Here is a 9,868-nt window from a genome sequence, read left to right as displayed (position 1 = left end):
GTTTTTCTTGAAAAGCTATCATGATAGCAAAAATGGCACGTGCATTGCAATATGATAATTTTTAATTTCTTCAACAATGGATGGATAACCCTCGAGTAATCAGTCACAGGTCTTTTCCCAGCCCTTTTTCCTATGCTCGAACTTAGAGAATAAATCCTCTACCATACTCCAATAAACCACTTAGTCCCCACTAACCCAAATGGCCCATTATTACAACCCTTATTGACGCTAACTTCATTGTCGGACCCACCAGAAGCCATTTGAAAACTATCCTAAAAGGAAAAAAAAACAAGGCTTCAATGCCAATTTACTGTGACAATAAAGTAAAGAGTGTTTGTCAGAAATTACACACCTGTAACCTTCACATGAAACTTGGTCACTATCATCATCTTTGAAGCTGGCAAGATTCCTCATAAGATTCCATGATCACATGAGCACCACTTTGTCTGCTCGAATCCTAGCCCTAACTCAACCTTTGGTCTCAACTTTGGTTTGAATATTCAGATGTTTTAAATGAGGCTTGACTTTTGGACAGAATATGGTTAAAATCTGCACATACCTATATGGACATTGTCCTAGTAGTGCACATGGAAGAACATAGTCAAAATTTGAAAGATAACGGTCAAAGTAGTCAACACTTAACAAGTGGTTGACATTATACCTAAAAAAATATGTTGAGGCAAAATTGCATAAAAAAATAGTTTAGGATATGGGGTGTGCCTCGAGGAAAATATCAAAAGCATTTTTGTACCTTAACCCTAAAAATAAAAACAAAGACCATTGCTGCCTTGAGTGCTAGTAAGAAAGACTTCCACATACTACTTTCTTTATCAAAATAAAATAGATTTCTTTCAGATAAGGCTATAATAAATATTAAATACAACAAAATGATTAATTTTATCTTCAAAACTTGCCACAATTTCAAGACGTCATTGTTATTTAAATATGTTTTTTTTTCGTTAAATAGAGATATCCAATCTAGTTGATAAAAGTTTTGTTCCCTTCAAAATTCCCCCTTCACTTAGAAACTACATTTATTCTATACAATTTTTTTTATATGTTTCCTGCATTATCCTTGTGTTCTAAGTTATTAAATGCATGTTTTTTTTAATAGTTAAATGTAACTTGCAATGACAATATAATTGAAATGATATTAAAAAAAAAAAGAGTATATTAAAATAATAATAATTCCGGGGGAAAAAGGCCCTCAATCAATCAAGTAGTCCGCAGCCAACTCAACAAGTATTGCGACTGTTGGGTATGCGCTGTCACTCCATCGCGTCCTCGAGGAGCCGCAGGTTTCCTTACTACCGTCACCCTCCTTCCCCTACTCCCACAGCCTCACTAATATAACCTAACCCCATGTCCCTATCCACTCTCCCTCGGTCCTCTACCAACTAGGGCTTCTCTACTCTCCTTCTCGGAGATTTAACGCTGCTCTATTTGCTCTGCAACTCCTCATATTTCACGATCCATACCCATTATTCTTCGTTCAAATTTTCGATCCCGTGTCTCCCATTCCTTTATAAAACCACAAATTCTTGCATTTATTATGAGGCGAGCAAGAAAATCGTCCAGCAGGGTTTCATGGGCTACCGGAGGGAATCTCTGTCAGGTATAACTCCGCCATTCTTTCATCTAAATTTCTTTTCTTATTGTTTGGTCGCTCAGTGGCCCTTCTCTTTTAGGGTTCTAGGCCATTCTATCTCTTAAAAAGATCCCTTCCCTTTCCCCTAAATTTCTAACCATGCTCCCTGATGTTATCGTACTGGCAGCTGTGGAAGACGCAGGGGAATTAGTGGCCCGTTAATAAATGATAAAATTTAACTAGAGGATGTGCTACAAGCTCCATGATAATTTCCGTTGCACAGTTCACAATCTAAATAATAATTATTGTTGCTTTAAAATACATTTGATTAATGTAATGGGCTTAAAAGTGAAATTTGTATGCAGAGTAAATTTATTGCTGAGAGCTTTCAGTGTTAAAACAATATTGTATGGAGAAGGAGCTTTAATTAGATAATTAATGACACTGTATGGACCTAGAGAATAGTTGATTAATCCTAAAAGAACTACATGCTGGATTCGGATTTGATGACTACAGGCACCGAGTGTCGTATCATCTGAGTTGTTGAAATTTATATTAACAATTTAGATAAACTCATTCATTCATTAATCTTTACTGAAATATAAATTCATAATTATTAATTTAAATTTCAACGATTTAGATAATATAGACATTTAGTGCTTGTAATAATTATAGTCATTGAATTGAAATCCATAAGCTCAGTCGTGCTATCTCATCTTATTAGTAAGCAGTGAGCATCCTTAACCCCTTGTAGATGGGAGATATTTTAATGATTTTATTGATTTAAAAGAAATTGATTGATAGATGGAGTTGTAAGATTTTAATAAAAATATGGAAAATAAAAGAGTAAAGGAAATTTATTAAAAGTTTTTAATTTCACTTCTTCAATTTCCCTCTTTTCCAACACACTATTAATGCTGCTAAAAATAATAACTTGAAAGATGAATGTTGAAAGGTTGTTTCCTTACCTTTTAATTAATGAGAAGTTCCTTTTCAATATTTATACCATCATGTGTCTTTTGATAATTGCAAATCGAGCCGTATGAAACTGCAAAATCAATTATCGTATAATAACAAACATATCATGGATTTTCGGTATTAAAAGGGATATAAGAAAATTGAGAGGGATTGGAAGTGATTGATTATATCAATGTATATTAGCTAATAAGATGTAGATATTGAAAACACCCTTGACCCTATAATGAGAGGATTATATATTGCAGATACTGTAATTTGTGATAAACTCAGTGAGTGTTTCAATTCCCATTGTATTCATAATGTTAAAAATGATTTGAAGAATGAAGACCCATCATCATCATCAATTATTATACGATTTTGTTGTCAGAAGCCGACGCATTAAACTGTGGATATGATAGATAGCTAAAAAACCCCGATACTTCATTTGTTCCATTCGAATTTAATACATTACAAACCCCAAAAAAATACGATACGAACTCCCAAAGTAATGCAAATGTTGGAATTAATACCAAACGGAACATGTGTGTGCGTGTGTTCCACCAGTTGCCTAAATATTGTGTGTGTGTGTGTGATATCAAATGTATCCTAAATGTTCCCCTAACTTATGTATGTATGTATGTGTTGCCTGTCTTTAGCGAAAGATGATAGTAACAAATAGTGCCCATACTATGTAACAAATCCTTTTATTTAGCGTCCTAGTGTCTGAAAGACTCTGGGGATTTGATTCAGCACTTAGAAATTTTTTTTCATTTAAGTTTGCATCTTCCCTGGGACACGACTCTAATTGGAGCAGAACCATTATGGTAATGAAACTTTGCATGCATTAATTCAAGGGACTCTTGACTTATGACTTGGAACGCTGGTTAACTGACGTGCCAGATTGCTTTGTATATGCTTTATAAAATTGACATATAGACGATGATTTATCATGTCCTGTATTTGGCATTTTATCCCTATCTGATTACTGTTGTGATGAATGCTGATTTTATTTTAAAAGTCAATGTAATTTCCATTGTTTATAGATGGGAACGAAAATTGTTCTGCTTTTGAAGTTTATGTAATTAGATGCGGGTCTCATGCATTCTATGGACTTTGAAATGAGTTGCAATGTTCGGAACTTACGATTAATGCAACCTTCCTTATATATAAATGTATATGTTATGATTATGCCATGTTATTTACTATTAGCCTGACAATTTTAAGGAAAAGTTGTTTTATTTGCCAGTGAAAATGGTAATTTAGACTTGTGCGATATGATTGGGAAACTTAATCACGCTGCATGTTACATATATATAATGCAAGTATGACTTCTAGAAGTCTGACATGATAAAGGTAATAACTCATGAGAACATTTTTTGGCAGACATTTAAAATGTGATTTTTAATCTATTATACAGTTGCCAATATTTGGAAACCAGTTTTCTCAATCTTATTGTTTCTCGTTTTTGTTGATAGAGTTGGTTGAACCTTAGTATATTTGAGATGATAATGTTTTGGTTCATAACATAGCTATTTGTCTATCTTATAGTTGCTAATAATTTATCAATACTGCAGATTAGAACATTAGATACCAGTTCGCATTACTATGCTTTCAGCGAACATTGCCTGTGTATATCATCTCATTATAGAAGTTATTTTGCGAAGTTGAACCTGGAAAAGTTCCATTTTAATTCCAAGCGGAATGACTTTTTATTATACTGACATTAAACCAGAGCAATACAAGTTAGTATCATTTTGATTTATGAAACACTGTAGTTTTAAAATTAAAGCTGCTGATTCTGCTTGTTTTGTGGATGTTCCTCTCTAGTTTATATTAACAAACTTGCAAAGTTCTCTCAAACCGTACTTAAAGATGCAGAGATAGATCAAGAGTTCTCTGTATAAATGGTCAGCTATAATTACTTTCATGTGGCACTTTGACCTTGTAAAAACATCCCATAAAAATAATGATAAGCTATTTCCTGATAGAGGCTGAGACTCATAGGGCGCTTTGACGATCTTAAATGTTCTTGTTTGCAATGTTTTTTTTTTTTTTTCATGGTTGGTTTTGAAATCTGAACTGCATTGCGAAGCTTCTTGTATGTGTGTTTGGGGTGGCTTAAACTTTCCAGAGCACCTAAACGTAAGAAGTAGCATTTTTGGTTCTTCTTCATTTAAGTGTACGGCATAATTGGTTTTGGGATGGTATTAACACACGTCATGTAGGCTGTACCAATGTGACAGAATTTTCCTGTTCTCTTAGAATCCCCGCCAGTTATAGAAAAATTTGTTTCGACATAGGTTGAGAATTCTGTGGTTGGAAGTTGGGATTTTTTTCTCATTCGTTATGCAATATGGCATGTCAAGCTTGTCATTGCTGAGGGTTTTTACATTGGCTTTATACTCTACAGCTTATTGCAAGTAACTGATGATTTGGTTTGCTTAGATTGCACCAATGATGGTATAACCCACAAGACTCTTCATCAACAAGGAAGGCCCCTAACATTTGTTTGTTTATTTTCTTTTTGTTTGTATTGCTGTGCCATGATGTTTGTGGGTATGAATTTACCAGGACCTTATTTTGTGCCTGTGTCTTTATTTTGCAATTTTCCTTCATTTTAGTCTTTTTGTGGTAATTTCCTTTTTCTCTTCTAGCACTAATACTAGTTATTTAATAGGTAAAATTGTTTGTATCTGAGGGTTGCCCTTCAAAAGTTGGCCAGAAATCTCAAGATCAACTTCAAGCAAAGGTGTCATCAATGCTAAATTCAAGTACTATTGAATTTAATAATTTACCCCCTGGGTTTGAATGCAATCCACTTCCAAACCAATCAAAGTATGAACTCTCTTGCATTCCTCAGATTAATTGGAGATGCCCTCCTCCGGTAATGAGATATTTGGCATTTATTAAAAGATGTTGATCATTATTAAAACTCCTGCGTACACTGTTTGTGGTGCCTTTTGTTGTCTCTTTCTGTGGTTTATAGTTTTCTTTTTTGTTTATGCTCTTTATCTTGTTGGGTGTTTTTAAATTCTTTGACAAACTTTGTTCATCTTTATATGTTTCAAACCAGTTTGTTATCAGTCGTAATTGGCATGTTGTGGCTGGTGAAGAAAGTATGGAGAAAGAAGATAAAAAACTTAGAGAGCTCAGGGTGCTTGAAGCAGTTTATCCTCGTCTCTCTGCCATTCCTCCGAGGTGAGATGTTGCATAACTAAGAAAGCCTTGTGTTGCTTTGATATTCTCTTTTACTAACCTTGTTAACTTTTATTTGGTATAGCCCTTTTGTTGCTTTGGATGTAGAAGAGGAAGATTACGATGATAAACTCACTCCTCCGGTCCCCATCATTCCCATTGAGGAAGGGCAGTCTGTGGATGATAAACCCGAATTGGCAGCATGCAGAGACGCTTCTGCCACTGTACAGTCACAAAACTTGCACCACTATATGTCAGTTATCACGGAACCAATTCAATGTAATACCTCTTCTCTTGCCTTAACCGTCTGCGGAAATCCCACACCTGGTTTGGAAGTAGATTTAGTTGCTGCCTCTGCTGTTGTGAATGCCATTATGAAGAGTAGTGGGCAAGGAAGCTTGATTGATATGGATCTACTCGTTAAAATATTTAATGACCCGTTAATGATTGAGAAATTAGCTAATGATCATAGAACTGCTGCCACAACTGCAAGTGCATCCTCTAATACAATGGTAATGCCCGCTTCTGGATCGAAGCTAGCAGTACCTTCAGTTCCATCGTCGACACCCACACTTGGTGAGCTAACTCATTGGCTTACACCCACAATCACTACGGGTTTGTTATCTTGTTCAGGGTTGAAGCCTGAAATTTCGCCAGCCATTCCTGAGAAGCTGGCAATTCCATCAATTCCAATGTCAATGCCTGGTAAACCTGCAATTCCCTCTGTTCCTGTGCAGACTCCTGTACCTGATATGCGGAGGCATGTGAACAAAAATTGTCACCGTATGTCAAATGGAGTTCTACCATTTTTAGATGCCCAACCTCCTCAACAAGAAGCTTTTCTGGCAACTGGGGCGATGCATGCAACATCTTTGGCTTCCATTCTAGCGATTTCTTCTAGTGGGAACGTGCAACATTCAATGACAAGCCAGCTGCGATCTACTGCCAGGGCAATGCCTCACCAATTAAGTTCAGGTTCAGCATTTGCTGCCAAGGAAGCGCATTCTGTCAAGGATGCCAACTATTTAAAGAACTTGATTAGGCAACACGGTTCAGATAAGCAAGACACACAGGACTCACGTATAGGTATCCGGCACAGTAACTTCCAAAATATGAAAACGGTACATAACGACAAACACGGAGAAGTTAAACACACATTCCAGAAAACTTGCTTATACTTTAACAGCTCAAGGGGGTGTCGAAATGGTTCTAGCTGCCCCTATCAGCATGATATGTCAGTTCAATGGGGAGCTGGCGACGCTCTAGGGGGTTCAAATTCAAAAAGATTGAAACTAGAACCTGAAATTAAGGGAAGAATATAAATCGTAAATGGCATATTCCAATAGCAAAAAGAAGTGCTTTTCTGTTTGACCCTGTACATACAAAACTAAAGGGAGGAGTAAGTCTGAGATTACAAATATTTGGATTTCCCCAGAATTTTCCCAGTTATTTAGTTGGTCTGGGATTTGGTGGCTACATTCTGAATTTGATTTGGGGCTTTGCAGGAATTAACGTAAATGATCTTGCTCTTGGTTTCCTGAGTCATTTTAGAAGGGTCATTCTTTGAACAGAGGGACGGAGTCAATGGAATCAAGAGCTTGGACTGCAACTTATCAACGGGCTGATTTTCACTTGTGCGGCATTCGATTGGAGGTTTACTCGAACTAGGCCATTAAGTGCATGTTCAATGATGGTCCATGCAAGGTTATGCATCACAAAGAGGAAGCCCACACAAACAAAACAAAAACAAAAACACAAATAAACAAATAAACAGCAACAACAAAGCAGAGAGAGAGAGAGAGAGAGAGAGAACATTAGGAATTTAGTAATTGCTGAGAATATTCTAACCATCTTTGAAAATTAACTAGTTAGAAAAAGAAAGATTATCTGGTATACTAGATGAGCTAATGATTTTTAGGGAAAGATGTAAATATTTAATTTCGTATATTTAATATACTTTTGAGTTAAAATGTACATTTATTCTGAATCATTTTAAAAAGATGTAATTGGTATTTTAAAATATTTAAAGATGTGATGTCATCTCAATATTTTTTGAAATTAAATAGGGTTAAAATATATTTTTAATATCTAACTTATATAACAAGGTTTTAATTGATCTTTTAATTTTATAAAGTATATTTTTAATTATTTAATTATAATATTATTAGTTTTAAATAATTATTTTTTGTGTTAATCATTATTATTTTTAAAAAATTATACTTAATATGTTAATATTTGAGAATGTTTTATTAATATTTAAAAGTTTAATGTAAAATTTTATTAAAATAAAATTAGTAGTGTTAAAGTTAAATGATTAAAAATATATTTTAAAAAATTAAAAAAAAAATATTGTGTAAAGATAAATAATTAAATGTTAGTCAATCGAAGAGTTTTGCCTCATACTTGCTAAAAGCCAACGTTAATGGCTAACTTCTACTTCTTGACCATCATATTCAAGTCTGGCATGCCACCTCTAATTTGAATAATTTAAAAATTTGAAAAGACATATCTTTTAATTCATGTACGTTGATTATTTTTTATTATAAATTCTTGTATTTTTTTAATATTTTAAATTTTTACATTTTTATTTTTTAATATTTTTATATTCATTTAAAAATCATATATTTTGTTTATTTTGTTCATTTACGGAGAGATTCAAAATATAAAAAAAAATAAAAATTATAATAAAATATAAGTAAAATATAAGAATCAAACATATGTTTTTTTTAAATTTAAAAGAAAAATGTGAAATTACTCAGAAGCTTTTAGACAATGGTACTGTTAACTCAAACCCAATTTTCTGCGTTGCCCCACCTTCACCAACCAGGAAAACCAGAACAAAAAGGCATCCAGAAGAATCAAAACAAAATTTTGAACCATAATAAATGCAAAATCAATTCATGGATTTGAACAAAAATGAACAAAACAAAACTTCGAATCATAATAAAGGTAACCAGGGATTCACCAGCTGAAGGAAGGAATTGAAACTGCGAAGACGGAGTTGAGTTGGAACCTCGGAAACCGAGCATCAGATCTCACTGGAGTTGAAGGTGGAAGCTCGGAACACCATCCCTCTGTCGCCATCGGACCCTCCCCTCCCGCGTCCTCCTCAGCCACCCCTCCTTCCCCTCTCTCTTAACCTCCCAATCCAATCCATCGCTGTCTCCGGCAACCTCATGCTCCTCTCGCGCTCTCATCTTCAATCGCCTATGTCAGGAAACATAAAATCTTCGAATTATTAGGGCCATTCAAGTGCGACTTTGGAGATCCATTGGCCATAAGACCTTTAGCTAAGCTCTCCCTATAGCTCCCTACGTCGTCCCTGAACTTGGACGGGTCTTCATGAAGAAAATTTCACTTCACCGTAAGGACATTCCTTACCAATATAATACTTCTTGCACAGCTTCATCTTATGGATGATTTTCTGGTCATTGTCCCAATTTCCAAACGGCCATTCTTCATTGCGCAAACCAACAAGTACCTGCCAATTTGAAGGTGATTGCCTCATATGCTCTTCGCCATGAGTAAAATTGCAGTTCTCGTCGTTCCTACAGGTACCCATTTTCAATTTAGCACAAGGGCGAGTCTTGTAAAAAATGTAGCTCGTTCCTGTTTTGTCTGTCAGAGGATTTTGACGGTGGTGCATCCTGGGCGGTGAGAATGGCGAGTGATCGGAGTGACTGCTTTCAGTTGTTCTGAGAAGGAGCTCCTTTGCAGTAACCTCCATCGACTCGACCTCACGTTGACGAAGAAGAGCAAGACCTGGATCTCCCTAAATGGGTTCGACCCGTTGTGAAGGAAGAGTGCAAAATTATTCCATCCATTTGGGCACAGGTTTGATTGCGTGGAAAAAACGTGGCATGCTCGCATACATTTTGACGGTCGAATCAAGAAGTTGTAACAGTTGGGCGTGGCAAGGAGAGGGCAAAATTGTTGAATTTTGAAAAACGGAGTGACATTGTATTTTTAAATATTTTAAGATATTAATTGTATTTTTTTAAAAGAAAAAACATAATTTTTAAGTTTTATAGTTTTATTAAATTTTACTTCTAATTTTTATAATTTTTTAATATTTTCAGTCTTTATAATTTTAAAAAAATTAGGTTATCTTTATTTTCTAAATTTGTA

At 35.0% G+C, this 9,868-nt stretch overlaps 1 protein-coding gene across 6 annotated transcripts; it reads left to right on the top strand.

Moving 5' to 3' along the window:
- Positions 1-1,281: 1,281 nt before the first annotated feature.
- LOC129311780 (zinc finger CCCH domain-containing protein 6-like) lies at positions 1,282-7,840 on the top strand. Of its 6 annotated transcripts, none has more exons than XR_008593387.1 (5): positions 1,282-1,615; positions 5,223-5,429; positions 5,619-5,743; positions 5,826-7,139; positions 7,246-7,840. XR_008593387.1 is itself a non-coding variant. In XM_054954240.1 (5 exons), exons 1-5 carry the CDS (start codon positions 1,553-1,555, stop codon positions 7,305-7,307), a joined length of 1,458 nt encoding a protein of 485 aa, XP_054810215.1. In that variant the 5' UTR covers positions 1,282-1,552; the 3' UTR covers positions 7,308-7,840. The 6 variants fall into 6 exon arrangements, 5 of the variants coding, with proteins under 5 accessions (XP_054810215.1, XP_054810217.1, XP_054810214.1 ...); XM_054954240.1 differs by having other exon boundaries at positions 5,826-6,826; XM_054954242.1 differs by having other exon boundaries at positions 5,826-6,861.
- The last annotated feature ends 2,028 nt before the right edge of the window (positions 7,841-9,868 follow it).

Source organism: Prosopis cineraria, unplaced genomic scaffold, assembly GCF_029017545.1.
Source record: "Prosopis cineraria cultivar Desert tree isolate PC_DT_omini unplaced genomic scaffold, ASM2901754v1 PC5, whole genome shotgun sequence".
Classification (NCBI taxonomy): domain Eukaryota; kingdom Viridiplantae; phylum Streptophyta; class Magnoliopsida; order Fabales; family Fabaceae; genus Prosopis; species Prosopis cineraria.
Note: the sequence above shows the minus strand (reverse complement) of the source record. Positions and strands in the feature narration are given on the sequence as shown.

What these genes read in the sequence shown, in the direction of transcription:
- LOC129311780 (XM_054954239.1), top strand. Translation starts at nt 1,553, where the DNA reads ATGAGGCGAGCAAGAAAATCGTCCAGCAGGGTTTCATGGGCTACCGGA. An exon ending in CCGGAGGGAATCTCTGTCAG is followed by an intron (nt 1,616 to 5,222) that starts GTATAACTCCGC and finishes GTTATTTAATAG; the next exon opens with GTAAAATTGTTTGTATCTGA. An exon ending in ATTGGAGATGCCCTCCTCCG is followed by an intron (nt 5,430 to 5,618) that starts GTAATGAGATAT and finishes GTTTCAAACCAG; the next exon opens with TTTGTTATCAGTCGTAATTG.